Source organism: Pneumocystis carinii, assembly GCF_001477545.1.
Source record: "Pneumocystis carinii B80 chromosome Unknown supercont1.7, whole genome shotgun sequence".
NCBI classification, from domain to species: Eukaryota; Fungi; Ascomycota; class Pneumocystomycetes; order Pneumocystales; family Pneumocystaceae; genus Pneumocystis; species Pneumocystis carinii.
In genome coordinates, this window is record NW_017264719.1 from 195,622 (window position 1) to 223,150 (window position 27,529).

The 27,529-nt window shown below is 25.0% G+C and overlaps 14 protein-coding genes across 14 annotated transcripts; 7 read left to right on the plus strand and 7 right to left on the minus strand.

Annotated features, from left to right (window-relative positions):
- Positions 1 to 461: 461 nt before the first annotated feature.
- T552_01706 (hypothetical protein) lies at positions 462 to 3,122 on the plus strand. The gene is made up of 7 exons (XM_018370275.1): positions 462 to 555; positions 599 to 640; positions 689 to 775; positions 829 to 1,271; positions 1,322 to 1,809; positions 1,863 to 2,719; positions 2,762 to 3,122. Exons 1-7 carry the CDS (start codon positions 508 to 510, stop codon positions 3,074 to 3,076), a joined length of 2,280 nt encoding a protein of 759 aa, XP_018225987.1. The 5' UTR covers positions 462 to 507; the 3' UTR covers positions 3,077 to 3,122.
- Positions 3,123 to 3,818: 696 nt separating this feature from the next.
- T552_01707 (hypothetical protein) lies at positions 3,819 to 5,056 on the plus strand. The gene is made up of 4 exons (XM_018370276.1): positions 3,819 to 3,990; positions 4,034 to 4,351; positions 4,396 to 4,471; positions 4,512 to 5,056. Exons 1-4 carry the CDS (start codon positions 3,865 to 3,867, stop codon positions 4,772 to 4,774), a joined length of 783 nt encoding a protein of 260 aa, XP_018225988.1. The 5' UTR covers positions 3,819 to 3,864; the 3' UTR covers positions 4,775 to 5,056.
- On the minus strand, positions 4,755 to 6,858 carry T552_01708 (hypothetical protein). Its single transcript, XM_018370277.1, has 11 exons — positions 6,691 to 6,858; positions 6,591 to 6,649; positions 6,402 to 6,541; positions 6,275 to 6,355; positions 5,847 to 6,228; positions 5,737 to 5,803; positions 5,544 to 5,698; positions 5,189 to 5,498; positions 5,047 to 5,142; positions 4,891 to 5,002; positions 4,755 to 4,844 (listed from the first exon to the last, which is right to left on the minus strand). The coding sequence occupies exons 1-11, from the start codon at positions 6,819 to 6,821 to the stop codon at positions 4,800 to 4,802; spliced, it is 1,578 nt and encodes a 525-aa protein (XP_018225989.1). The 5' UTR covers positions 6,822 to 6,858; the 3' UTR covers positions 4,755 to 4,799.
- An 18-nt stretch (positions 6,859 to 6,876) lies between these two features.
- On the minus strand, positions 6,877 to 8,376 carry T552_01709 (hypothetical protein). Its single transcript, XM_018370278.1, has 5 exons — positions 8,224 to 8,376; positions 7,433 to 8,177; positions 7,222 to 7,388; positions 7,111 to 7,177; positions 6,877 to 7,059 (listed from the first exon to the last, which is right to left on the minus strand). The coding sequence occupies exons 1-5, from the start codon at positions 8,370 to 8,372 to the stop codon at positions 6,919 to 6,921; spliced, it is 1,269 nt and encodes a 422-aa protein (XP_018225990.1). The 5' UTR covers positions 8,373 to 8,376; the 3' UTR covers positions 6,877 to 6,918.
- T552_01710 (hypothetical protein) lies at positions 8,332 to 8,860 on the plus strand. The gene has a single exon (XM_018370279.1). The coding sequence runs from the start codon at positions 8,371 to 8,373 to the stop codon at positions 8,812 to 8,814; it is 444 nt and encodes a 147-aa protein (XP_018225991.1). The 5' UTR covers positions 8,332 to 8,370; the 3' UTR covers positions 8,815 to 8,860.
- A 762-nt stretch (positions 8,861 to 9,622) lies between these two features.
- On the plus strand, positions 9,623 to 13,626 carry T552_01711 (hypothetical protein). The gene is made up of 6 exons (XM_018370280.1): positions 9,623 to 10,255; positions 10,298 to 11,749; positions 11,799 to 12,071; positions 12,124 to 12,561; positions 12,602 to 13,486; positions 13,532 to 13,626. The coding sequence occupies exons 1-6, from the start codon at positions 9,920 to 9,922 to the stop codon at positions 13,580 to 13,582; spliced, it is 3,435 nt and encodes a 1,144-aa protein (XP_018225992.1). The 5' UTR covers positions 9,623 to 9,919; the 3' UTR covers positions 13,583 to 13,626.
- Positions 13,627 to 13,710: 84 nt separating this feature from the next.
- On the minus strand, positions 13,711 to 14,706 carry T552_01712 (hypothetical protein). The gene is made up of 5 exons (XM_018370281.1): positions 14,627 to 14,706; positions 14,465 to 14,573; positions 14,319 to 14,416; positions 14,112 to 14,278; positions 13,711 to 14,069 (listed from the first exon to the last, which is right to left on the minus strand). The coding sequence occupies exons 1-5, from the start codon at positions 14,663 to 14,665 to the stop codon at positions 13,757 to 13,759; spliced, it is 726 nt and encodes a 241-aa protein (XP_018225993.1). The 5' UTR covers positions 14,666 to 14,706; the 3' UTR covers positions 13,711 to 13,756.
- A 244-nt stretch (positions 14,707 to 14,950) lies between these two features.
- Positions 14,951 to 15,437, minus strand: T552_01713 (hypothetical protein). Its single transcript, XM_018370282.1, has 4 exons — positions 15,367 to 15,437; positions 15,254 to 15,315; positions 15,103 to 15,202; positions 14,951 to 15,053 (listed from the first exon to the last, which is right to left on the minus strand). The coding sequence occupies exons 1-4, from the start codon at positions 15,393 to 15,395 to the stop codon at positions 14,996 to 14,998; spliced, it is 249 nt and encodes an 82-aa protein (XP_018225994.1). The 5' UTR covers positions 15,396 to 15,437; the 3' UTR covers positions 14,951 to 14,995.
- Positions 15,436 to 16,391, plus strand: T552_01714 (GTP-binding protein ryh1). The gene is made up of 7 exons (XM_018370283.1): positions 15,436 to 15,506; positions 15,562 to 15,597; positions 15,644 to 15,678; positions 15,724 to 15,883; positions 15,927 to 16,038; positions 16,085 to 16,245; positions 16,286 to 16,391. Exons 1-7 carry the CDS (start codon positions 15,458 to 15,460, stop codon positions 16,345 to 16,347), a joined length of 615 nt encoding a protein of 204 aa, XP_018225995.1. The 5' UTR covers positions 15,436 to 15,457; the 3' UTR covers positions 16,348 to 16,391.
- Positions 16,392 to 17,294: 903 nt separating this feature from the next.
- Positions 17,295 to 20,044, minus strand: T552_01715 (hypothetical protein). Its single transcript, XM_018370284.1, has 14 exons — positions 20,026 to 20,044; positions 19,846 to 19,962; positions 19,660 to 19,797; positions 19,444 to 19,616; positions 19,305 to 19,398; positions 19,127 to 19,261; positions 18,875 to 19,076; positions 18,580 to 18,827; positions 18,478 to 18,535; positions 18,209 to 18,433; positions 18,043 to 18,157; positions 17,852 to 17,996; positions 17,645 to 17,806; positions 17,295 to 17,602 (listed from the first exon to the last, which is right to left on the minus strand). Exons 2-14 carry the CDS (start codon positions 19,933 to 19,935, stop codon positions 17,339 to 17,341), a joined length of 2,049 nt encoding a protein of 682 aa, XP_018225996.1. The 5' UTR covers positions 19,936 to 19,962; positions 20,026 to 20,044; the 3' UTR covers positions 17,295 to 17,338.
- A 2,371-nt stretch (positions 20,045 to 22,415) lies between these two features.
- On the plus strand, positions 22,416 to 23,869 carry T552_04126 (hypothetical protein; the record flags this gene model as incomplete). The annotated part of the gene is made up of 8 exons (XM_018372177.1): positions 22,416 to 22,511; positions 22,555 to 22,667; positions 22,710 to 22,794; positions 22,839 to 23,291; positions 23,337 to 23,479; positions 23,528 to 23,634; positions 23,679 to 23,700; positions 23,745 to 23,869. 8 exons carry the CDS (start codon positions 22,416 to 22,418, stop codon positions 23,749 to 23,751), a joined length of 1,026 nt encoding a protein of 341 aa, XP_018225997.1. The 3' UTR covers positions 23,752 to 23,869.
- On the plus strand, positions 23,868 to 25,376 carry T552_04127 (hypothetical protein). The gene is made up of 8 exons (XM_018372178.1): positions 23,868 to 23,998; positions 24,046 to 24,187; positions 24,230 to 24,343; positions 24,388 to 24,442; positions 24,492 to 24,612; positions 24,656 to 24,936; positions 24,980 to 25,148; positions 25,190 to 25,376. The coding sequence occupies exons 1-8, from the start codon at positions 23,933 to 23,935 to the stop codon at positions 25,328 to 25,330; spliced, it is 1,089 nt and encodes a 362-aa protein (XP_018225998.1). The 5' UTR covers positions 23,868 to 23,932; the 3' UTR covers positions 25,331 to 25,376.
- Positions 25,377 to 25,618: 242 nt separating this feature from the next.
- On the minus strand, positions 25,619 to 26,139 carry T552_01717 (hypothetical protein). Its single transcript, XM_018370285.1, has 2 exons — positions 25,876 to 26,139; positions 25,619 to 25,832 (listed from the first exon to the last, which is right to left on the minus strand). The coding sequence occupies exons 1-2, from the start codon at positions 26,094 to 26,096 to the stop codon at positions 25,664 to 25,666; spliced, it is 390 nt and encodes a 129-aa protein (XP_018225999.1). The 5' UTR covers positions 26,097 to 26,139; the 3' UTR covers positions 25,619 to 25,663.
- A 408-nt stretch (positions 26,140 to 26,547) lies between these two features.
- Positions 26,548 to 27,522, minus strand: T552_01718 (hypothetical protein). Its single transcript, XM_018370286.1, has 5 exons — positions 27,417 to 27,522; positions 26,984 to 27,364; positions 26,812 to 26,932; positions 26,665 to 26,765; positions 26,548 to 26,618 (listed from the first exon to the last, which is right to left on the minus strand). The coding sequence occupies exons 1-5, from the start codon at positions 27,478 to 27,480 to the stop codon at positions 26,599 to 26,601; spliced, it is 687 nt and encodes a 228-aa protein (XP_018226000.1). The 5' UTR covers positions 27,481 to 27,522; the 3' UTR covers positions 26,548 to 26,598.
- Positions 27,523 to 27,529: the final 7 nt, after the last annotated feature.

The window sequence follows — 27,529 nt, forward strand, 5'->3', positions numbered from 1 at the left end:
TAAACTAATAATTAAAAAAAACAAATATTTTTTATAAATATAAATACATACATACATACACATTAAATTAAATATTATTAAAACCTAATTATTTATTTAAAATAGTTAATTTTTATAAATTAATCAGTCTCAAAACATAATCCATTTTTTTAAAAATTTATGCCCATTATAAATAAAACACAACAGTTTTTATAACTTTCAGAACAGATAACTTAAAAATTATATTTAAAAATATAATTTATAATTAACATATATATATTACCAAAAATAACAGATATTTCATAAGAAATTTAAAAATTAAAATTAAAATGACATTTTTTAAATCATTTTATAAAAATCACTCAATAATATATTTTAATGAAACACATTTTCTAAAATTCGTTTGAATTACAAAAATTCACATTTAGAATTTCGTATTAAAAAAAATTAAAAAAATAAAAACTTTTATAATTAAAATAGAAACGTGTATAATATTAAGAATACGTACATTAATAGCAATTCTATAAAATGGCTCCAGCTGTAAAAGGGGGTATTTGGAAAAATATTGAAGACGAAGTTAAGATAAATCATTTATCTAGCAATTTTTAAATTATTTTAGATATTAAAAGCAGCTGTGAGTAAATATGGAAAAAACCAATGGGTATATTCCCTGTAGATGCTTTTCCTTGTTCTAATTACCTATATATAGGCACGAATTAGTAGTCTTCTTGTTCGTAAAACAGCTAAGCAATGTAAAGCACGATGGTATGAGTGGCTTGATCCAGGAATCAAAAAAGTAATAAATACTATTTATATAAGATCTTGAAACAGTCAGTTAATATTTGAAAGATTGAGTGGAATAAAGAAGAGGATGAAAAACTACTGCATCTTGCAAAACTTATGCCAACACAATGGAGAACTATTGCCACTATAGTTGGTAGAACTGCTACGCAATGCCTTGAAAGATATCAGAGACTCCTTGATGATGCAGAAGCCAATGATTCTAGCATGAACCTTGATGGCCCAGGATGCGAAGCATCTGCTCCAACAGCAGATGACGTACGACGTCTTCGGCCAGGGGAAATTGATCCCAATCCTGAAAATAAACCTGCTTTGCCAGATGCAGTGGACATGGATGAGGATGAGAAAGAAATGTTAAGTGAAGCAAGAGCTCGATTAGCCAATACTCAAGGAAAAAAAGCTAAACGAAAAGCACGAGAAAAACAACTTGAAGAATCTCGTCGATTAGCTGTACTTCAGAAACGAAGAGAACTAAAAGCTGCTGGGATTAAGTATAAATGCTATAGTAAAAATAAATGATGTCTACTAATTAATGAAATAGTATTAGACTTCATCATCGAAAAAAGGGACAAATGGACTATAATGCAGACATACCCTTTGAAAAAAAACCAGCACTTGGATTTTATGATACAACAGAAGAACAATTAATGAATGAAGCAGTTAAAAATAATGCAGATCTATCTCAATTTGACAGAAAAAAAAAAGACCAGGAAGATACAGATAAAAAAAAACGTAAAAAAGAAGAATTTAGTAAATCAGTAACAGCAGCTTTTCACGCTTCTGAAAATGCTAGAAATATGCAGAAACTAAAAGATGCAGAACAACTTAGTAAAAGAAGAAAACTGGTGTTACCAGAACCTCAAATCAATGATAACGAAATTGATGAAATAATAATATTAAACAAATCTGGAGAATATGCACGATCTTTGGTTTCTATGACTGAAAACGAAGCTACAAAAGGACTTATTGGTCAGTATTCCCAGATAAATACATCAAATTCAATAAGAACACCACGGACACCACTACAAGGTAAATAAAATATATTATGTTCATTTTCAATACAATATTTATTCAAAATATAGAAGATCGTTTACTTATCGAAGCAAAAAACCTTAGAGCATTAACTCAACAACAATCTTCTTTATTTGGTGATGAAAATACGCCCCTTCATCAACCCATAGGAACGGATTTTAATAAGGGAGCTTTAAAAAATACACCTGTTACACCTAATCCATTAGCTATGACATTTTGTCAAAGGAATACATCAGTTAAGACAAATTCTACTCCATTTAGAACACCACGAGATAATTTTAATATTAATCAAAAAGATCCAAACTCATCTGAATTTGTAAATAAAGAGGAATTATATGGAAAATCCCAAAAAGAATATTTACGCTCTAAATTTTCGTCATTGCCAAAACCCTTAAATGACTTTGAATTAGAACTTCCTATTGAAGAAGATTACAACGACAAGCCAAAACAACCAGTAATTGAGGAAGATGCCCAAGAAAAAAAAAAAAGAAATCAAGTACTTAAAGAAAAACAAAACTCTTTAGATTTAAAAAGTAAAGTAATGCAAAAGGGTTTGCCACGGCCACCAATTATTAATATGAGCTTACTTCTGGAATGGCTCGAACCTGCTCAAGGCGCAGAATTATTGATTACTGAAGAAATGATAAAACTTCTTTCTCATGACACTTCGAGATATCCTATACTTGAGAATAAAATAATAGGCACTTCACATTTTATAGATAATATTAGTAATGATTTTATCCATTATGCACATAATGAAATTCAAAAAGAAATTGATAAATATAATTCTATAACTATTGAGCCTTATATGAGGTTAATAAATGTAAGGAAAGATTTACGCAATTTTATTTCTGATCCAGAAAAAAGTTCAGAAAACTCCCTGAATGATTTAAAAAATTATTGGAAAGTATGTAAATTTTATGATACATATAAGACTTATTTTTTTTAGATTATTCAAGAAAATATATCAAAAGAGGCAAATAATGGTAATAAAATTGAAAAAAGGCTTGATGTCCTTCTTAATGGATATCAAATACGTTCTAAAATAATATCGAAAAAAATATATAATTCTATTGAAGCTATTTCTCTTGCAAAACAGGAATTGTATTGTTTTCAAAATTTAGATATTTCAGAAAAAATAGCCTTACCAAAACGATTAGATTCTTTAAAAAATGATGTGCAATTTTTAAAAGAACGAGAATCAAGAGAACAAACAAAATATAAGTATTTATTGGAAAAAAAAAACATTTTGCCTAAATTATAGTTATTCAATAAAACAAAAAATGATATTAATTTTAATAATATCAAAATATTCTAATTATAAATTCAATTTCATTTCAAATTTAACTTCCGAATTTTAATATAAACTTAAGTAACTTTTCAACATTTAGCCCTTACTGTTTTTTATAAATTTTCGAATGAACATATATATAGCTGTATTTAAGCATTATATTTAATACATTTGTTTTTTTTTTTTAAATTTAAATATAAATGTTATAAAATTATTTCTTGAAAACAATAAAATATATACTTCAATCTTATTAATTTTTAAAGTTTAAATACTTAATTTTTAAATATTATGAATTAAAATTAATAATTATAGAAATCACTATAAAATTAAGTATACAATATTAAAATGGAGAAATTACAAAATTATAAAAATATCAGAAATTATCTATTTTTTTTCCTATTTATATATTATAAAAATATATAAAAAATTGTACATTTAAATTAAAATATTTTCATTATAGCTCTAAATAAAAAATATCATTTCTAATGAAAATATTATATTAATTTTTTTTTTTAAAACTATTAAATACTAGATCTTTATCATATTTTTTATAAATAATAGTTATTAAGTTCAACAAATTGTCATTTAAATATATCCAATTAAATAAAATCCATAAATGCAAAAAGCAACAAAATATTAAAGATAATAAATTTTCTTCATTACGTAAAAATTTATTGAATCAATTTAAAAGTTAAAAAATATAAAAATATAAAAATAAAAAAAATAATTCAAATACTTAAGATATTCATATAATTTTAAATATGGATTCAGGAAATCAAACTAATACTAATTCCGACTTTTTAAATAATAGCAAAAAATCAAGTATTAAGTCTAATATAGATATAAATAACACTTTATCAAAAACTAATAAGGAAGCTATAGAAACAGTAAAAAAATATAAATATAAATATTACAATTTAAAGATATTAGATATTATTTTGTAGAAAAACATTAACAAAAAAAGTTCTTGATGCTTCAGAAAAATCAAAAATGTCTGGGATAGTATATCTTAGTAAAATACCACCATTTATGAAACCAGAAACAATTAGACGTCTTCTTTCACAATATGGAGAAATAGGAAGAATTTTTTTGGCACCAGAAGATTATAAAAGTTATATAAAACGAATTAGATATAAAGGAAACAAAAAAAAGAAATATACAGAAGGATGGGTCGAGTTTAAAGAAAAAAAAAAGGCAAAATTAGCCGCTGATACATTGAATACAACCATTATTGGAGGAAAACCGGGTGTAAGAAATATTTTATTTAAATATTTACAACTTATTCCTTTTAGACATATTATCATGATGATATATGGAATATAAAATATTTGCCCAAATTCAAATGGAGCCATTTACAAGAACAAATTGGTAAGCAAACTCCCATAAATTCCATTCTAATATTGAATAGCATCTAAAAATGCTTCTCAAACATCGAAATTAAGAGCAGAGATTTCTCGCACAAAACGGGAAAATCAAAATTATATAAAAAACTATGAACGTGGCAAAATGATTGAAAACATAAAAAACAAAAAGCGGAAAACCGATGAAGATATATCATCTAATTTAGAAAAAAGAACTAAATGCAAATTTAAACAACGAGAAACCATAATTAATAACATATCCACAAATGTAAAAAACGAAATGAGCAAAGTATTGGATAAGATTTTTTAATAATAACCATTAAACGCCAAATATTTTACATTTCTTCAGAAGAAATATTCATTTCTTCAATTTCATCAATCTTCAATTTATTATTTATTTTATTTGAAATAAATTAAAATACTTACTAGTTCATTAACGTCTATTTCAGGAAATTCATCACTGCTTTCTGTTTCATTTTCGATATCCATATTCATAGATGTTTTTTCATAATTTGTTTTTGTTTTATACAAATTCACACTAAATTAGATTTAATAACAATAATAATATCAGTTTTGTTTTACTTTTGACGAAGTTCAATATCTTCTTCAAGATCTTGCAAGAAACGTTCATAATCTTCTTCAAAACATGTTTGATCATGTCTTTTTCCATTAATTTCACTAAGATATTATTTTCTACACAAACATCAAATAATTGATCAATTACCTTCTTTCTTTTCCAAGAAAACTTTTAAGTTTCCAATTTCTTGTTCTACTTTTCTTTCTTCTACTCTGATAACTTTTTTTTACTAAAATAACCTCCGGAACATAAGCACATGTTTCTTGATAAGCCTCAAAAGTTGAATTATTGAAATTTAAATTTTCAAGATAATATCCCAAAACAGTATCACCCGCTTTTAAAATAGAACCCAGATGACTATGAACAAAATATGAATGATTTAAACCTAAATCAGATGACCGAATAACCGAGACTTCTGCTAATACAAATTTGCCATTAACTGGTCCAACTAATTCAACTATAAAATAATATAAAAAGTAACTATATAAAACATAAAATATACCATCCAAAACAATAAATTCTACCAAATCTTTAACATCGCATAGAGAAAAAAAAGGAAATTTCCAATATATAGCTGGAATAATATTACCAATTTGAAGATTTCTTGGATCAATAACATGAATAGAATTTCCTACTTTGTAACACAGAACCAGCTGTCTAAAAAAATAAGAATTGAAATATCATGAATAACCTACTCTAAATTTCCCAAAGATTTAGCTAACTCTTTAGGTAAGCATATCAAATCATCCTTACAGATAGGAACTAAAAAAAATTAAAACTATATATATTAAAAAATAGATAGTACCGATCTCTACAGAGTATGTAAATTTATAACTACTAATGTTTGATTTAACATCAGTAGATACTAGTTCTTCACTTTTCTTAATTTTCACTGGTACTACAGTGCTAAGAAATTCTACCAGCTTAATAGCATGATTTCTATTTAAATAATAAAAATCAAGGCCATCTTTGATTTCCTTAATATTTAAAGCATCCTTATGAGCAGAGTGTTTTAAAACAAGTTGTTCAAGATACAAAAAAGTTCTTTTATGATTAACTTTTTGTCTAACCTGTACAAGAGCCTTCCATGTATGAGAAGTATACATCCTAGAACAATCAGGGCATTGCTGATACATTACAGTATATTTTATTTCGAACGTCTGCTGCAAAATTGTAGATACCAATACCTAAAATAAAGAATTAAATTATATAATCCAAAAAAAAATAATATACTTCTTTTTGTATAGTCACCTTAATTCTAACTCTTCGAGAATGCGACTCTGTCCATATAAAAAATGCATCAATCAACCTAACCTATTGGAAATAATTCAAATTTATATAAAATTTTATCTATAATTACTTTGTTTAAACCACGAATTTTCTTTAAACAAAGAGATAAAAACTCCTTACTCTCCATCTGAACAGATAACCATTGATTCTGAAAGTTCAAAAATCTACCACATTCTCGACAAGAATACAATATACTTTCTTTAGATATTCCTTTATTAAATTCATAAAAAACATGAGGTTATAATAAACTATCTCATACCTTCAGTGATATCAATGCCAATTTTAATGCAATCTATACACATTGTTGATAAGTTTGGGCTACTATTATTAAAAAAAATAATCATAAAAACAAAATTTACGATATTGGTACTCCACATTGACAGCAAAAAATTTCATGAGCTTGATTTTCTGATGCAAAAGAACTCAAACAAGTCCCTTGCATAAGCTCTGAAGCCATCTTATGAACAATATTTTCTTGAACATAACTCATTCTCTTGAAAAAAAACTTCGATATTCAAAATTTACAAAATTAAAAATTCAAATTAAAAATATATTATTTAAAATAATAATTATTAATCACAAATATATCATAATTTAAATTTCTTATAACTCCACTTTTCCACATAGCGTCTGGGATATTTTCTGTAAGAAATCACAGGACATCTTGTTTCTATAAGTCCTCTTTCTTGCAAACTTATAAACCGATCTATAAATATATTACCTTCAGGCTATAAAATTACAAAACATTAGAAAGCTTTAAATAGTACAAAAAGAAAAACCTTAAACAATCGAAAAGAATCACTGAGTTCATCGGATAATTGGATTTCTAATGGACGTACAACTGCACTAAAAATACTTAATCCAAGCTATAAAATATAAAAAATAATTACCTGTGTCTTCTGAGCTTCCTTCTAGACGTAGCTTCACGTATAGGATTACTAATATTAGCTAGTTTTTGACTATATGCCTTCTCTTCTATTAATTTTATAATTTTATTTATAGAATTCAGATCTCTTATTTGCATCTTCTGCCGTCTTTTCTCATTATATTCAAAAATCTATATGCATTAGAAATCTTTCCGTAATATAATTCTAATAATACTTCTCTTTTTTTCCTCATCTCTTTTTTTCTTTGCTTTCTTGTTTTTTTTAGTGACTTTTTACTAATAAGACAATGATTAATATCTTCAGTGGAACTGTTATCCTCGGATAGGCTTTCGGGATCTTTATCCTTTATAGAATCTTGCTTAGAAACATTAAATGATTTTTTCCTTCTTTCTTGATCATTTTTTATTTCTCTTAAAAGCTCCTTAGCAGATTCCTCATTTATCAACTTCTTATATTCTTCAAACAAAGGATTATATGACATCCCCGCATTAGCTACTTCTACATTAGGAATATTATTTGATATAAAAAGTGATTTATGCTGCAAAGTAGAAGGCATTTTTGGAAATTTTTGTCCAAGAGAAGAACTAGCTAATGATAACTTTTGAGAATTATTGTCTTTTTTCCATATATCATAAAGCTTTGAATCGTTAGATGATATTTGACCTGAAAAATTGATATTATTCAATAAATTATAGTTAAATTTCCGATTAATTTTTCCTAAACAAATTTCTTTAGAATTTAACATATTTCTCCATATCTGTTTCTTAGATTTCGATTTATTTGTAACATTTTTAACATCTTTTTCAGAAAAATTTGATAAAAAAGAAATAGATGATTTATACGATAAATTTTCATCATTTTCTAAACACTTGGCACTCTCCCTTTCTCCATTAGCACTAATATAGCCTTTAAAATCAACAGAAAAAAGTTCTTCATCAGGAATTTTTGAAAATATATCACTAATAAAAAATCAATATAAACCGCATTCTTTTATACATCATTTACTCATTTATTTTTTCATGTAATATTTCTAATCCTTGTTTCAAATGTATATGATCTGTATTATTAACCAAACTTTTATCCTCTTTTCTGAAAGATTGTAAAGATTCTGAAGACATTTTTTTTAATTTGATATCGAAATTGATTATTAACATGACTCAACAAAAGGATCAATATTTCATGAAAGAAGCAATAAAAGAAGCAGAAAAATGTATCCCAATAAAAACTGCATTTTGTGTTGGAGCCATAATTGTAAAAAACGGGAAAATAGAATCTAGAGGGTTTTCTAGAGAATTACCCAATAATACCCATGCTGAAGAATGCGCTTTAATGAAACTTCCAGATATTAAGGTTGCTATTGGAGCAGAAATATATACTACAATGGAACCTTGCAGTATACGTCTATCGGGAAAATTACCATGTGTTGATAGGATTATTCATTCAGGAATAAAAAGAGTTATACTTGGAGTTAAAGAACCTAACACATTTGTACAATGTACAGGCATATCCACTCTAAAAAAACATGGAATTGAAGTAGAAATAGTTCACGAAATGGAAAAAGAGTGTCTTAGTATCGCAAGTAAAAATCATACATGAGAGAATTTCTATAAAAAAAAATACTAACTATTTAAAAAATCTTCTACTATGGCTCTATTAAAAAATTTATAAATTATTTTTATTAACATAATTTTACTATATAGGCAAGCCTCTTCAAAAATTATAAACATTAAAAATCCGGAGTTAAAATTACACTATTTTTATTATAGAATTTAATTAATGTTTATTGTTTATACAAATTTACTCAATTTCAAAAATATTCAAAAAATTCATATTAATACTATCTAAAGATGATTTTTAACACTAACCAAAATTCAAAATTTCAAAAATTAAGCAAATCATCTATCTTCAACCATATAGAAATGCATATCATTAGATATATTTGTTATCATTTCAACTAAACTCTTCATGTAATTCACCATTGTATATACTTCAAATAATGTAAATTAACCTTTGAAAGTTTTCTTAAAAATACTTATTCAGAAATTTAAAATTTATTCAAATAATTTTCCACATATATTTTCCTCATTATTACTATGCAATATTACAGAAGTTTCTTTGTTTAAAATACTATAATATATATACTAATCTTTAAAATAAACATTTTTAAGAATTACTCGAAACGTACTATAATTATAGCCTTTCATTATAAATTATGAAAATAAAAAAAAAAAGATAAAATGAATAATATGATACTAGAAGATTCATATTTTTATTCAGGAAATCTTTAGAGAATATTAAAAAATGTCTAATATTAAATATCAAATTTATTCTAAAAAAGAATAAAAAAATTTTAGAAATGATTAATATCTTTAACACATTACCAACATCCACAAAAATATTCAAACGAACGAGATATTATTTTTATTTAAAAGATATTACTAAGAAAAGAAATGTCAAGTTTAATTTTTTCCGGCACATTCATAATCAATATAATTGTTTTCAAGAATCAGAACCTTCAAAAAACATAAGTATTTCGTTAGAGAAAAAAAGTCCTATAATAATTCTACCTATTCCTAAGCAATCTACTCAAATTTATAAGGGAGGGCTTCCTCGCGGTGCAGCTTTTTATGATAACAACGAACTTCTTGCAGTTTTTGATGCATGCGTTTCTACAGGCGATTTAGATAGAGGATATATTTTAATGGAACGTCTTTCATATGAAGCTGAGCCGTCTTTTATTATCCAAATTCATAATCGATATCTACAAGCTTTAGTTGATAAAACTAAAAAAACAGGTGATTTTGAAAGTGTCAATAAATGCTTTCATGATTTAGAAAAAAAATACAATATTATTGGAGATGAAACAACATTTGCTCTTATGCTAAAAGCAGCGTTATATATTAAAGATATAGAAGAATCTAAAATCACAATTAATGGATTTAATAAATTATGGCACTTAAAAAAAAAAGAAAACATAGGAAAAATATTTAATGAGAGTTCTGTTTTAGATCATCAAGAAATACTAAAGATTTTCAAGGTGGGACATAATATATTCGAAAAAACTAAATTAATAGTTTAGATTATGAATATCAATTTCTCTGAGCTAAAACAAGAATATCGTCATATACTAAAAAAAGCAATAGATGCTGACAAAGAAGAAAGCACAAATACTCATTTATTTCATCCTCTTGAAAATGTTCCAGAGTTGCTTTCTACATGTGTTTCTGGCCCAGGATTACAACTACTTAAAAAAACTTTAAGACCATTAACAGACCCCAATATAGAAATAAATTATGACATTGAAGATATTTCCGAGGATCTCAATTCTACTTCTTTTAACATGGCTCGTCAAAGACTACTAGAAAACAACGCATTAGATACTGCTTTAGAAAGGTGGAAATGGGACCATGAACAATTAATACAAAGAGGAGGCTTTAGTTTCAGCAAAACTCTTAATCCTTTATTATTTGAATGGCATTCTCTTATGATTCCCTTAATAAAAGAAGAAATCGAGCGTTGTAAAAATGCAATCAATGATCTTTCAAATAAAAAAAAATTAAATAATGAAGGAGTGGACAGATTATCATATGGGCCTTTTATTCAGCTTCTTTCACCTGAAAAATTGGGCACAATAACTATTTTGGAAATCCTTAGACTTCATTCTACTGGCGGAATTGCTCAAGGAATGAGAACTGCAAGAGCAATTCTCAGTGTAGGGAAATCTATAGAAAAAGAATATGCATCAGAACTTCTAAAGAAAAATAAGAACATACTTGGGAAAGATATTAATCTTTCTCAAATTTTTGGAAATCCTAGACAATTTCAAAGTGCATTATATAAAACACAAAATAATGTTGATTTTGAGATAGATCCAAAATGGCCTATGGCTGTTAAAGCAAAAATTGGCTCTATATTAATTTCCATACTCATGCATGTCGCAAAAATAGATGTAGTTGCTGAAGTAGAAAATGAAAATATTTCACAAAAAACACCTGCACTTTATCATACTTATCAATATCAAAAAGGAAGGAAACTTGGTGTAATTAAGCTAAATGATCAACTTATGAAACAGCTTGGATCTCAGCCATTACGTGGCAACATTCATCCTAGATTATTACCTATGTTAGTTGAGCCTAAACCATGGATTTCATGGGATTCGGGAGGGTATTATTTAAGTAAATCAATAGTAATGAGATCCCGCGATTCACCTGAACAAATAAGCTATTTAAAGACAGCATCTGAAAGGAATAATTTAAAATCAATATTTGAAGGTTTAGATGTTCTTGGTTCTACTGCATGGGCTATAAACCGACAAGTATTCGATGTAGTTAGTGAGGTTTGGAATTCTGGGCAAGAGTTTGCAGAAATACCACCTATTAGCTCGGAAATAATTTTTCCACCACAACCTACAAGCAAAGATCCAGGAGAAAGAATATCATGGCAAGTTACGTGCAAACAGATTGCAAGAGATGCTCAAAACAAACAGTCTATAAGATGTGATATCAACTATAAATTAGAAATAGCTAGAGCTGTAGGAGATTTCCTTATCGTATATATATATAACTTACTTTTGTTATTAGTTTCTTCATGAAAAAATGTATTTTCCTCATAATTTGGATTTTCGAGGAAGAGCTTATCCTATACCACCACACTTTAATCATCTTGGAAATGATCTTTGTAGAGGACTATTAACATTCCATGAAGCGAAGGAAATAGGAGAATCGGGCCTAAGATGGCTTAAAATCCATTTGGCAAATGTTTGTGGATTTGACAAAGAAAGTTTTATAGAAAGAGAAGCATTTACTACCGGGAACCTCAAAAATATTTTTGATTCAGCAGATAATCCATTAAAGGTAAATATACATTTCATATTATTCCATTACATCAATCTTATATCTTTTGAAGGGCTCTAGATGGTGGTTAACATTTGATGATCCTTGGCAAACTTTAGCTGCCTGTTTTGAACTTACAGCAGCACTCCGTTCGTCAGATCCATATAAATTCAAATCTCGTCTTCCTGTACATCAAGATGGAACATGCAATGGACTTCAGCACTATGCAGCACTAGGAGGAGATATTTTAGGTGCACGGCAAGTAAATCTTGAGCCCAGTAATCGACCATATGATGTATATACTAAAGTAGCAGAATTAGTAAATGAGCAAGTAGAAAAAGACGCAAAAGAAAATAATCATTTAGCTGTTCTCTTACAAGGAAGAATTACACGTAAAATTGTCAAACAGACTGTTATGACAAACGTTTATGGAGTCACTTATGTTGGAGCTCGTAATCAAATTCTTAATCAATTAAAGAATATAAACGATCTTCCAAGAGGAATGTTATTTGTAAGTATATATACCAATTTTTTTAACTTATTAAGTATAGAATCTTGCATCTTATTTAGCAAAAACGATATTTTCATCTCTTAAATCAATGTTTACAGGAGCACATAAAATACAAGAATGGCTTAATGAAGCTGCTAAAAGAATATCAAAATCAGTAAATACATCTCTCTCTGATGATATAAATCATATGACAAGTGTAATTTGGACATCTCCTCTCAATTTACCTATTGTTCAACCATATCGAAAATTATCTAAAAAGCAAATCAAAACTAATCTTCAATCTATTTTCATTACAGATCCTAATAACATAAATCCTGTTGATACTCGAAAACAGCAAACAGCATTTCCTCCAAATTTCATTCATTCACTTGATGCAACTCACATGCTAATGTCAGCCGTTTCGTGTAAAAATGCGGGCCTTACTTTTGCATCTGTTCATGATTCCTATTGGACTCATGCTGCTGATATTGACAATATGAATGTGATTCTTAGGGAAACATTTGTTAAGTTACATGAAGAAAACATTATGGAAAATTTATTAAATGAATTTCGTGAAAGATATAAAGGTTATAAAACATTAATTAGTATTTCAAAGAGTAGTAAAGAAGGGAAAAAAATACTTTCTGCTAGAAAAAAAAAATTACAAGAAACAAATAAAATATCATTAATCAACAATGGTAATAAATCAGAAACATATGAGAATTTATCAACAGAAAATACATGTATAGCAAATAATGAAAAAAATACGGCTAATTTATTAGATTTTACATCAAAAAAAACGGATTATTTAAATCTTGAGAATTCAGATTCTGCTTTAAAAGAAAAGGACAAGAGTACAATAGAAACAAAAACTGAAAATAAAGAAAGAAAGAGAGACTTAATACATGTATGGGTAGATCTAGAATTTCCCCCATTACCAAAAAAGGTCTATTTTCAATTATTTGTTTTTATAACTAACCTTTTAATTTAGGGAAGCTTCGATGTTAGAAACTTAAGAAATAGTAAATACTTTTTTTCTTAAGAATAATAGGATACAACAAAAGCAAAACAAGACAGATCTTTGACTTTTATCATTATATAAAAACATAATTTTGTACATAAAAAAAGTACTATGGAATTATCTCAACATTATATATATCTTAAAACCAAGAAAAATGAAGGATTTAACATATTTTTCTCAAAAATTTCCATCTATTTATCTAGCATTAAACACATTGAGATCCAATGAACATTTAATCTTACAAAAGGTATCATCAGCCTTTTCCCAATATTTCCCATAAGTCAACAGAGATACCAATTTCTTTATTCGTTCGTTACGTAAATATTTATATATATTTCCTGTTCGTAACAATAAATAACGTGCATATGAGAACACAACAAGACAAAAATATATCTTTAAGCATAGAAAAAAACATAAAATAAAAACAGTAAAAAGATTTTCGATAGAAAAAAACATCATTGAACTATCATGTGCGTACTCGGAATTATTAGAAGACCATAATTCAATTCTAAACAACTTTAGTGATTTATCAGAAAAAGAAAAAATATACATTTCTGATTTTTGAGAACTAACCAACTTTCCAGCACCAGAAGAAATTATCGCATGTTTAAATATATTCATAAACCATACAATTGTGAATATTGCAGAATATATAGAGCTAATAAAAGTATCAATAAAATAAAAATAAGCACAAATCAATATATGAAAAGGAGATTCCTAAAAAGTATAAAAAAAAATTAAAAGCCCAATAAATTACCGTTCGAATATATTTCATCATCATTGTAAATCCAAGTAATACAAGTAAAGAGTAAAAATACATAAACATTTTCCATAAAGACATGCTTAAAGAAGAATCTACCACTTAATTAAAACATCAATACTCATAAAAATAAAAAAAAAAACAGTTAATTAATGTTACGAAAAATCCATAAATGCCAGATGCCTTATTTAAAATAGAAAAAAAAATAATTAGCTCTGTACCAATCTTTAAATCCAGAAAATATAAAAATGACTTAAGAAAATTAGTTAAAACTAAATCTTCATTATAAAATAAGGAATATAAACCCTCGGCTTAGGTATTTCAAAATGTTTAACTCTTAACATTTTTCATTTATATCGATATTACGTAAAACATTGATTAAAAAACTTGAATAAAACATAAATAGAAATAGATGAAACATTACCCAAATTTACTATTTCTATATAAAAAATCATATATTCATTATAAAAAAATTCGCAAATATATTCCCAACATTTTGTATATAAATCAACTTAAGGCGTATTAAAAAAAAACAAAAAAAAACAGTAAAACTTCATAAGCCTAACTAAAAAACATATAAACATACAATCAAAAAGCATTTTCTTTTATAATATATTGTATCAGAAAAGTACCAATATATGCCATGATAATATAACAAGAAAAATTTATCAAATTCAGCGTGCCATAAATAAAACTGTTGTAATACCCGAATCCCTATGCAAAAGTACTTTTCTAAAAACATATAAGACAACAATATCCATGTATTTTACCGAAAACATACTGTTTTTTACTCATCACTGCTGCAAACATTTTGGTTTGTAACTCTAAATCTACAAATTTAATACACTTGTTTGCATATTCTTCATTCACCTTCCCATAAGCTAGAATAGAGAATTAATAATATAGCAATATAATTTAAAATATATTCCTACATCCTAGACAAAGTCCATTATCATCTACTAAAATTACACCTTCAACGTTTTCCTTTTCAACACTAAACAAATTAACCAGCCAAATAATAAAAACTTTTTAAAAGATTCCAAACATTTTTTTAAGAGTTACTGTAAAGCTCATAAATTTTTTTAAGTAAAAAAAATTGAATATTTTTATCGTTCAATAATATACCAACTTTAAAAATGACAGATTTAGCAAATTCATTAAAGAAATTTAAACTTGTATTTCTTGGTAAAACTTAACATATAAAACAAAATATTTGAATTTAATAATTTTAAATATATAGGTGATCAAAGTGTTGGAAAAACATCACTAATTACAAGTTTTAAAAAATATTTTATAAAATATTTAAACTAATATATCTGCAGGATTTATGTATGATACTTTTGATAATACCTATCAAGTAAAAATGATATATTTTATATAATAAAACTTATTTAAATGATAGGCAACTATAGGCATAGACTTTTTGTCTAAAACAATGTACTTGGAAGACAAAACAGTGCGTTTACAGCTATGGGATACAGCAGGGCAAGAACGGTTTAGAAGCCTTATTCCTAGTTATATTCGGGATTCTAGTGTGGCTGTTGTTGTTTATGATATTACCAGTAAATATTCCTTTAAGTCTCAAGCCGATTTCTTACTTTTTAGATCGGAATTCCTTTATGAGTATAAAAGAGTGGATAAATGATATAAAATCAGAACGAGGAAATGATGTGATTATTGTTACAGTAGGAAACAAAACAGATCTTAACAGTAAACGGTAAGAAGATAAATTTTATACTAACAGTCATTACTAAATAAAAAAGTCAAGTTACAACAGAGGAAGGAGAAAAGATGGCAAAGGATCTTAAGACGCAATTCATGGAGACAAGTGCAAAAACGGGTAGCAATGTTAAAACTCTTTTTAGAAATATTGCATGTGTTCTTCCAGGAATAGAAAATATACAGGATACAAATAGCACATTAAGTAATTCTATTCTTTAAATTTATAGTATTAAGTTTTATAGTGATTGATGTTAATATTAATCCTCGAGAAACAAATGTTCAACAATCAAGTTGTCAATGTTAATTTCTTATTAATTTAATTTTATTGATTTATATACAATATTTAATATACCTTTAAAGCTGATAAACTTCGAAGCATATTTTAACTAAAATATTTTAGAAGGAGATACAGTAAACATTTACTATAGGATAAAATATAATAATGTATAACTCTTAATATTTATTATTAAAACTTAACTTTAAAAAATAGAATTTTACAAAAAATATTCTTTGTATCTTTTTTTTTCTAAATAATTTAAATTCTAAAACTTTCAAAAATTAATAAAAAATAACTTGTAAAATTATTTAAAATTATTTTAAACGTCTTTTATAACTCAAATATAATTTATTATAAGATATTTTTAATATTAATCAATTAAAATCTAAAAACATAGAAAAACTATTCTCATAATACATAAATATATACAAAAACTATAACATAACAATTTTTAAACTTAATATTTTTAATATATATAAAATACAAAAAATCTAACATAATAAAAATTGATATATAAACTTAAGAAAATAGAGATACTTTTTGAAATTAATCATAAAACTAAATATTAAATTATATATAAATTCAAGTAATCTGTTATTTTAATAAATAACTTAAAAATCAAACAAAACAATGAAAACATGAAAAAATAATAATTATTGCTATCAATCTACATTAACAATATAAATATAAAAATAATTGAATGTATCAAGATATTATATTATCTAAATTATTTATAATTAATAATTTATAAAATTTAAATATAGCAATTTTAAATAACTCGAAACCAAATTTCTTTACAAAATAACATAATTAATTAAAAAATAGAATATACAACCCTTATATTTCGTAAAAATATTTTAAATAAGCAATGTATAAAATAACCAATATTACTTATAAAATATACCATATTAAATAATTTCAAAAATGATTAAAGAACATAAAAATCGATTAAAATCTTATAAATATCATCTAAAAATTCAAATATAAACATTGCATTTAACATGTAGTGTTTTTTGTCTTAACATCTTTCGAATACTTTATACAATTTAGGTAAAGTAACTACTTCAACGACATTCCTTTTTCGAGAAAGCTCAATCGTTCCAATTAATCTTTTTTTAAATGCAGGAAACAAGACACATTCTAGAGCTTTAGAAAGAATCTTTTTTTCATTTTCATAAGTTTCAATATCATACTGTTTCTGAAATAAAGGTTCGGGAGAATAAAACAAAGCTAATTCCCTTAAAAAAGTGCAAAAACATTCCTTTTCTTGATTCCAATTAACCTGTAGATATTAGATATAACAGTCAAAGATAAAAAAAAATACTTTAATGCAAAGTCTATAAATAAATAAGGGAAGCTTCCCAATATTTGGAATATAATCTTTAAGAAGCAAAGGAAGGGAATATATTTTACCATCAGATGTAACACCAAAAGAAAAATATTCGTAAAGCATTTCCCTATAATCTATAATTATTTTAGATGCATCCTAAAAACAAAATAAATATAAAATAATAAAAAATGATATAAATACTATTATTTTTTTTGAAGCCACAGGATCACATTCTAAACTTTCTAATAATATCTCAAGCAACTCTACTAATAACAATTCTGGCTCTAATTTTATTGTTCCAAAATTAGCAAATCCAGCCAATCCAATTTGATAAAAAAGTTCAAAACTAATAGAAAAATTAAAAAAATAAAACAATATAAAAAGAAAAAAACCAAAGAGACCCATAATCAACAAAATATAGTTCTGTAGAACACTGTATAGCAGCCAATTGTTTTTCCTCATCAACTACACCAATAAAAATATGATTCATTAATATATTAGTTAAAACTTAATAAAATTAAAACAAAGTAATAAGAATATTAGATTATAAAAAACTACCATCATCTCTCCGATCCAACACTTCATCTCTTAATTCCTTGATACTTGCAAGTCTAACAACAACCTTTTCTCTATTATTCGTTTCATATAAAGGCTCATGATAGAAATTTTCTATAGAATTACTTCTCTTTACTTTTTTTGAATTAAAACTATTAACATTAAGAAGAGATGTAATTGTTCGAAATTTCGCATCAGTACGAACATGAAATTTATCATAACCTTTTTCTAGAAAAATAAATAACTAAAATAAATAATACATATGAAGTTACTCCCTATAGAATTACAATCAGTATCAGCATTTGAAGAATTTGTAGTTGTTTTAAGTGACTAAAAGGAAAGAATTAAATGTTCAAGATATTGCAAATACTTACATGTATCGAAAGCTCCTTTGAAGAATAAGTTTTAGAGAGTTCTAAACAAACTTTATCACATATAAGATCAATAATTTCATTTTCATTAAAAAAATGAACTTCGCGTTTTGTAGGATGAATATTTACATCAACTCTAGAAGAATCTATTTCCAATGATATATACATAAATGGATAACCAGAATTCAACGAAAAACTGCTATAAATAGATTCAAGTCTGGATTTGAGTGTATTACAGTCAACAGATCTATCTATATTTATAATTATTCTAGAGTATCAATACATAAAATATACGTACGATTAATAAACAGCAAAAAGACAGTTTTTCTAGCACTATAAGCAGTATTTGTAATAAAACCCTGAGCTTGAAACATATAATCCTGCGAAGTTAATGAAAAAGGTAAAAGCTCAAAACCAGCAGTAGTTCCATATAATTGTTTAATTCTTTCAACCACAGTTGATCTAGATGATATAGAAATAGATGGTACTGTATCTCCATACTTTAAAATTGTCAAAAAAATTCATAAAAATAACATATATAAAAACATACATTTTTACATGAAAAACTTATTTTCTCACAATGAATAGCATATCTATAAATAATATCCAGTATTCTAACATACTCATCGTTGGCACTGGAAAAGGATTTCAGTCTAGAAGGAGTATTATAAAATAAATCCTTAACCTAAAATTATTATTATTATTTATAATTTAATAAAATTAAATACCACAATCTGAGTCCCTTTCTTTCCAGCAGCTGGCTTAGGATTTGATGATTCACCTAACTTGGGTGATATGAGTTTTCCGTTAAGATAGTTAGCTCTATATTCAATCAAAAATAAAGCTTGAACGATATTTTACTCTCACTCCCATGCACAACTCGAACCAGTAGTTTTTGTAATTATAGTTAAGAAAGATATATAAGAAATACTTGCTAACGCTTCTCCTCTAAATCCATATGTAGAAATTGATGATAAATCCTCTAATGTACGTAACTTGGATGTAGTGAAACGTTCACAAAGAATAGGAAGATCCTCTTTCTAAATAAAATAAACATAATTAAATAATTCCCCAGAAAATAACCATAATTCCATGTCCATTATCTGATACTTGGAGAAGCTTTAGTCCTCCACCTTTAACTAAAATATCAATTGATGTAGCACCTGCATCAACACAGTTTTCAATTAACTCTTTTAAAGCATTACAAGGTCTCCGAATAATCTAAAACAATTTAGATAAAAAATATAAAGATAAAAAAAAAATTATTACTTCACCAGCTGCAATTTTACTAACAACAGCAATGTCTAAAGGGAGAATTCGTTTTGATAAACGTAGATCGGAATTAGTAGATTCATCCATCTAAGAATATAACAACAAATAGGGACCCTAAACATTACAATAATTAAGTATTTAAAACATCTTAAAATTTAAGAAATAAACAAAAAATACCTTGAAAAAACTCATTATAAAATTAAATAATCTCTTTAAAAAGTAAAGAAAAATATAAAAAATATCAAAAAATATTTATATAAATTAAAAATTCCCTAAAAGTTTAAATTTATAAACTCATAAATATATATCCATAATATCGATTAAACATATATTCAAAAGCTATAAAAATAGGAAAAATAGACAATTGAATAAAGTTTAGAAAATAATATCATTAAAAAACATTTCAAAATGTCTTAATCTAAAAAATACTGTTGATAGAAAAGGCATTATTTTTTAAAAAAATAAAATTTAATTTTAAAAATAATTTTCATTCTTGAATAAAAATAAAAGATTATAAATGTTAATATATCAACATGAAATTTAATATTATTAGATATAGCTTTGCAAAATATTTTTAGAAAAAAAATTAGATAAACTTCTAAAATACTTAACATATTTATTCTTAAAAATTGCAATAAACACATTAGAAATTAAGAAATTTAATAATTAAAGATACATATGTTTAAAATATATAATAAAAGTGCAATTATTTATTATTACTATTTTTACAGCATTTTTATCAAAAATCCTAAAAATTCAAATATAAAGAAAAATAAAATATAAAAACAATAGATATATTCCATAGATTTATATAAAAAATATAATCTCTCTCTATATATTTCTAATCAATTATTATTATTGATTTCAATTGAAATATCAAAAGAAATGTTTAATAAATTAAACTTGACATTTTGTTTCTTATCGTTGATATTATTAATCCAAATTCAAAAGAGACTATTCATTGCAGAATAAAAATAGGAAAAATTATAACTTCCATTTTTTTATTAATTATCATAACAGAATATTTATTTTCTTTATCAAATAAAAATAATAAAACTGTCTATTCAAAAAAAAGACATTTTTTTTATTTAAATATATAAATATATATATATTCATCATACAACCATTCCTTATTTAAGCATATGATAATAAAATCATATTTACTAGCTTGTGATTTTAGGAACTATATACGATACTTTTACAAAAGATAAAGTTCTATTCAAAAATCCAAATAACATTATTCCACAATCAATTATAAGCATTATACAAAATATAAATTTATCATTGAAAAATCTGACTAGCTATCATAAAAATCAAAAAAGTTTTATAATATTTATCTAACGTATTGATTTTTTTATATATTTAGAAAATTTACATAGTTCAGAAATAATTTAATTATTTTACTTATTACTTTTAAAATCCTTTAATTATTAATGTAAACTAATAAAACAGGAATACGGGCAAATAAAAAATAAAAATACCATTAAGAGTATATATGAAAGTTTTAGAACATTTTCTAAAAAATTTATAATATTTTATTTTAATAGTTTTTTTATTATGCTTTAAAACAGAAATTATACCAATAATAATTAAATTAATCTTAATTAAAAATTTTAAATTTTAAAAATAAAATTAATTAAATTTATTTAAGAATGATCAATTGATGTATAATATAACAATTGTACAACAATTAAATTTAAAAAAAAATAAACTATGAAAATCTCAAAATATATCTACAGAAGACATTACATCATGATCTTTAAAAATGATTACTATAATATTCTATGAAAAATTATTAAGTGTAAATTTAATATGATCAATGATAAAATCTATAAAGAATATTATATCATTAAGACATATAATTTTCCTTAAATCTATTTTACGTAAATATTGAAATTCAGATATAATCCATAGGATATTTAGGTTACTTTGGATTAAAACAGAACTAACTAGATACTGACAAGGCAATTTCTAAATAATTTTAGGCTTTTTATCACTAATCCTAATAATTCAAGAAAATTGCATCATCTTTAATCAATATAATTTAATCAATATCAAAAATTCATAACACTATTTATTAAAACACTAAGCTCTATTTTTAATATCTATACAAATAGAACTTTTAATTATAGTATATTTACAAAAAATATATCCTATATTGTTTAAACTATTTAATATTAAAAATTTCAACTATGATTGCTAAAATTCCTAATAAAGTATATTTTAATTAAATTTCGAAATAAAACTATATATCTATAAAAAAAGCAAAATCTCTTTTTAAAAACAAAAAAGCATTAAAAACATTTATATGTTTATTGATTGTAAAAAGCATATCCATTTTTAAAGATTTTTGGAAAAATAACCTTCAAATAAATCATTTATTATCATATCTATTATATAAAATAATCTATAAAAATTCAAATTTTTAATGTAAATATTATTAAAAAAATCTAAAATATTCAAAATATATTATATTTCCTTTTATATTTATTTGTATATTATTAATCTTTTTTTATATCCAAAGTACTGCACCTTACGCAATATCTTATGAACTATTTAACAATAAAATGGATATAGAAAATCAGCCTCAAGAAAATAGATCTCTTCGTGAGCTTTTTGATTTAGCAGAAAACTTCCGTATAAAAATAGAGGAAGGATCAACAGTTATTTACTCTTTTTTATAAATTAAATTATAATAATAATTAGGAATTGTTAGCGGAATGTATTTCTTTATATGAAAAATGCCACTATCTATCCAGAAAGCTATCTCTTTTTAGCAACAATGAAGGAATTGATGAGATAAGCACTTCAGAAATTAGGTAAATATTATAAACAATTTATATCCGAAGGTAAAAGATTAGATTTCTTTTGATAGACTATTATATAGCAGAACTTTTAGACAAAAACACGACATCTAATAGATCATCAGCTATATTATCATCAAGAGTTTTTTATATTAACATAATTTTTGCAAACTTATACTTTTTTAGAATCTATTCGTTTCATTTTTGACATTATGTGAAAACTATGCATTACTGACAAATTCTGACAAAGCTTTATTTAATTGTCTTAATTCTAATGAAACACACAATGAAGATTATATAAGAGTTTCTAATGTCTCTCGAAGAGAAGAAAAAATTCAAAGATACAAAAGAGAAAAAGAATTAAATAAGAATATATCCAATTTTTTAAAAAATCCATCAAAAGATGAAAATGATTTACGAAAACATTTCCTTGAAGTGGTCCAATTAGCTATTTTTAAGTCATTACAAAGCATAGAACAACTAGATTTGGAGTTAAAAATGATAGAAATTTCAAAGGACAAAAATCAAGATCCAATTAATGACTGTCATAGAGCTGAAGCAGAAAATAATATTCATTCAACATTTAAAACAAAAAATAATTCTCAAAAAGGTAATACTCTTTTAGATAAACATGGAAAGGTTTTAATCTCATTAAATAACTATTTTCCAATAACAATATTATAGCCATTACGTCCTTTTACTATTATAGCAAAGAGAGAACAATTAAAAAACAATGTTTTTGGACCAGATCATAGTCTGCCTACAATGTCTATTGATGAATATTTAAAAGAAGAAGCAAAAAAAGGGAATATTCTTTCTAACAAAGAGTAATTATTATTATATCTTCATTTTTTAATTTATAATACGTAAACTAGGATACCACAAAATAAAAAAGAAATTGATCAAGACAACATGGAAGAAATAGATATAGAAATGTATAAAGCAAGAAAATGGGATGAATTTAAAGAAGATAATCCTAAAGGTATTTCCATTTTTTGATCAATTCTCTAATTAACGTATTATTAGGCTGGGGAAACAGAGCAAATAGGTAATAATAAATTCTAAATAATACAAAAACTAAATAAAATTAAGAGGATAATAAGCATTCTAAATACCATATCTTAAATATATGAATCAGTTAATTATATATTATTTTGAAAAAAAATATAAAAGAATCTAAAATAAATTTACAATATATTTATTATGTTATACTAGAATATTTTCCATATGTTCCACATTATTTTCAAATCATCGAATTTCCTTTAAAAAAAGAACCTACAATGGTTAATTTAGATATTAAATCCATCCGATACCTATCACAGGATGACTTTAGAGTACTTACAGCTGTTATATTATTGTTCTTATGTTAGTTTTCATTACTAAAGATTTTTAGGTAGAAATGGGATCAAAAAATCATGAACTTGTTCCAACTTCATTAATTGTTCAAATTTCAGGATTAAAAGGAAATAATGAACAAAAATGCATTAGTGAATTAGCAAGAAATGGTCTTATTTCTAAGGTCAAGAACGCAAAATGTTTGTATTATTTAATATTTTATTTAAAACTTAAAATTTCAGATGATGGATACCGGCTTACATACGCTGGATATGATTATTTGGCATTAAAATCCTTTTCAAAGAGGGAATACATATATTCTATTGGAAATAAAGTTGGGGTTGGTAAAGAATCAGGTAATATAATAGTAAATAACTCTTTTAAAATTAACATACATTAGATGTTTACGTTGTTTCAGATAAAACAGGAAAGCAAATGATTCTTAAGATACATAGGCATTACTTTCTTATAATATTTTTATACAAAAATAATTTTTATATCTAGACTTGGAAGAATATCGTTTAGAAGTGTTAAGTTAAAACGTGATTATCTTAAAAACAGAAAATCTGCTAGTTGGATGTATATGTCACGTTTAGCAGCAAAAAAAGAATATACAGTTATGAAAGTATTAAATCATATATTAGTTATTTTAATTTTGATCGTTAAAGGTACTGTATGAAAACAAATTTCCAGTTCCTCAACCTATAGACCATGCTCGACATTGTATTATTATGGAAAAAATTGAAGCATATCCTTTGCATAAAATAGATAATATCGTACATCCAGAAAAACTTTATATTACTTTAATGCAATTAATTGTAAAATTGGCTAATTACGGATTAATTCATGGAGATTTTAATGAATTTAATATTTTAGTTTATGAAAATGGGGATCCTATAATGATCGATTTCCCACAAATGATTAGTATTGATCATTTTAATTCTGAAGAGTAAATTATTTGGCAATTAATCATCTCATTTAACAAACAATAGATATTTTAATCGTGATGTTCAATGCATTAAAAAATATTTTCAAAAGAAATTTCGCTTTGAATCAGATTACATTCCTATATTTCATAAGGATGTGAAAAGAGAAAATAATTTAGATGCGCAAATAAAAGCCGAAGGATTTTCAAAAGAATTAGTCAAAAAACTCGACATGGTATTCATCTAAATCTTGTATAAAAAGACCTAATATTATAGTACTTAAAAAGCAGATGTACAGAACGTATAACAGATAATGAATCGTCTTCCAATACTGAAAATACAGATGATAAATCTTCAGAGGAAAGCAACGAAAGTGATAGAGATAATGAAATATTAGACACAAACAATACTACCTAAAAATTATAAAACATCATATATAACTATTTAAAAAATATAAATATTCAGATCAGAAAATTCATTTTTTTACATTTTTTCAAACATTATCATTATCATCAAAAAAAACAAAAAACATTTCATACAATACAGTTTATTAAGTCACATAATCTTGAATAGGGTATAATATAAATTACAAGTATTTAACAATTCAACATAAAAATGTATTATTTTATTATGCGCCAAGAATAAGTCGAAAAATAAAATTCGTTATTTATGAACAGATGCAAAACTGATTATATGTTATTTTTGATATACATGACATTATTATTTTGGATTTTAATCGGATCAATTTTTTCAAGAACATATGTCAACTACTTCACCCATGTCTTCAGAATCTATCTCTTGAATATTTTCTCGAACCGTTTCATCTTTCCAAAATATATATCTAATACTTGCTATAATTGTAAACAGTACTATGCCTAATTTGGGAAATTGGCCCTGAGCTATAATACTTGAAAAATATCTTAACTTATTAAAAAATTAATTACTTCGAAAACTATACATACAAATATGCATTAGGGATGAAGGTAAGTATTTTCTTCTGTTGTTTCTCACGGGAATGTAAAGGTAATAGGAAATATAGTCGAAGTTTTTGCCGTAACATGGAAACATATTTCCACCAAACTTGTCCATGATGTTGATTTTTGTTTCTATAAAAAATGGAACAAATGATTTCGTAATTATGCCAAAGGGCATTTAATTCATCTTTATTTGGTTTCTTTATCATTTATACTTGTATCAAAATTTACTTCAATTTTATACACTTTTTAATCAGACCCAGCCCTAAAATTGATATTTTACATAAGGTTTATATTTACTGTATTAAACATATACTTTAAAAACATGAAACTCTATGTAAATTGATCATTATAGAATAAAAACATTATATTTATTACAGTAAATAATATTAATCTATTAATTTTTTTTTGCCGAAGGCTTAATGACTTATAATTACAAGAAAAAGCATCTATAAAAAATCATGTTTAATAAAAATATACTAATTATATTATAAAATATTAATGTAATCATTTTTTATTTCAAGACTTATGCATTTTCTAATTATAAAACAATTTCATATTTTAGAACAATGACATTTTTACAACTTTCATGCTTTGCAAAATAAAGTATCTTATTAATTTGCATAAGAATTCTCAAAAAAATCATATAGAAAAATGGGAAAAATTTTCCAGTATAAAATACAGATAAAAATAGCCTTTTTACATACAATTCTAACGACAATTTTGCCATACTAACAAAAAATAAATATAAAAAAACCCGATTATCAATATTATTACCTGGAAATCCACATCCAAAACCAATCAATAAATAAAGTAAAAATAAAACAACAAGTGAAAGAATTACAGTCGTTTTTATCGATTCCCATAATATACGCCGTCTAATCGCTTCATTTATTATAATAATTAAATCAAAAAAAATTTTACCTTAAATATGTTGATCTTTTAGAAAAACTAAATGCTGTTTCATTCATATTTTGTGTTCGATCAACTAGTAATTCAATACGCTCTCCACGTTCAAGTACCCTTTCAATATTTTCCATCATCGCTACATAAATATCATAAAATTTTAATTTTAAATTTTAATCAATCTAAATACCCGATTTAACCTGCTCAATTTCTTTATGAACAACACGTGCCATATCTACCATTATCACCCCATCTTCTCCATTCATTATCGCATCTACTTTTTTTGATATTTCTTCATTAACAAATGAAAAACTCGACAATGGAAGCTCAAAAATATCACACATAGAAAAATTACTACCAAAATATTGCTTTATCTCTCCTAATAATGCAAATGGAACTCTCCGTCCAATTTCATCCGATGTAATACACAAATATGTTAAATTACCCATTGGAACAATAGGCGTACATATATAATGAATCATATATGACTTATAAAGATACGTAAGCCTTGTCTCCTCATTAGATCTAATCTTTTCAAGCACTAAACAAACAAGTGCCTTTATCTCTATTCCTATCATATATATTTATATACATAGAAATACTAAAAAAATACACTGTTATACCATCAACAACGTACTCTGCCAGGATTTCTCTTTCCCGTGCAATCCCTACATAAAATATAGACATTTCTAGTCAATAAAATATAAAGGTTGTTAAGTGATATTGAATACCCAGC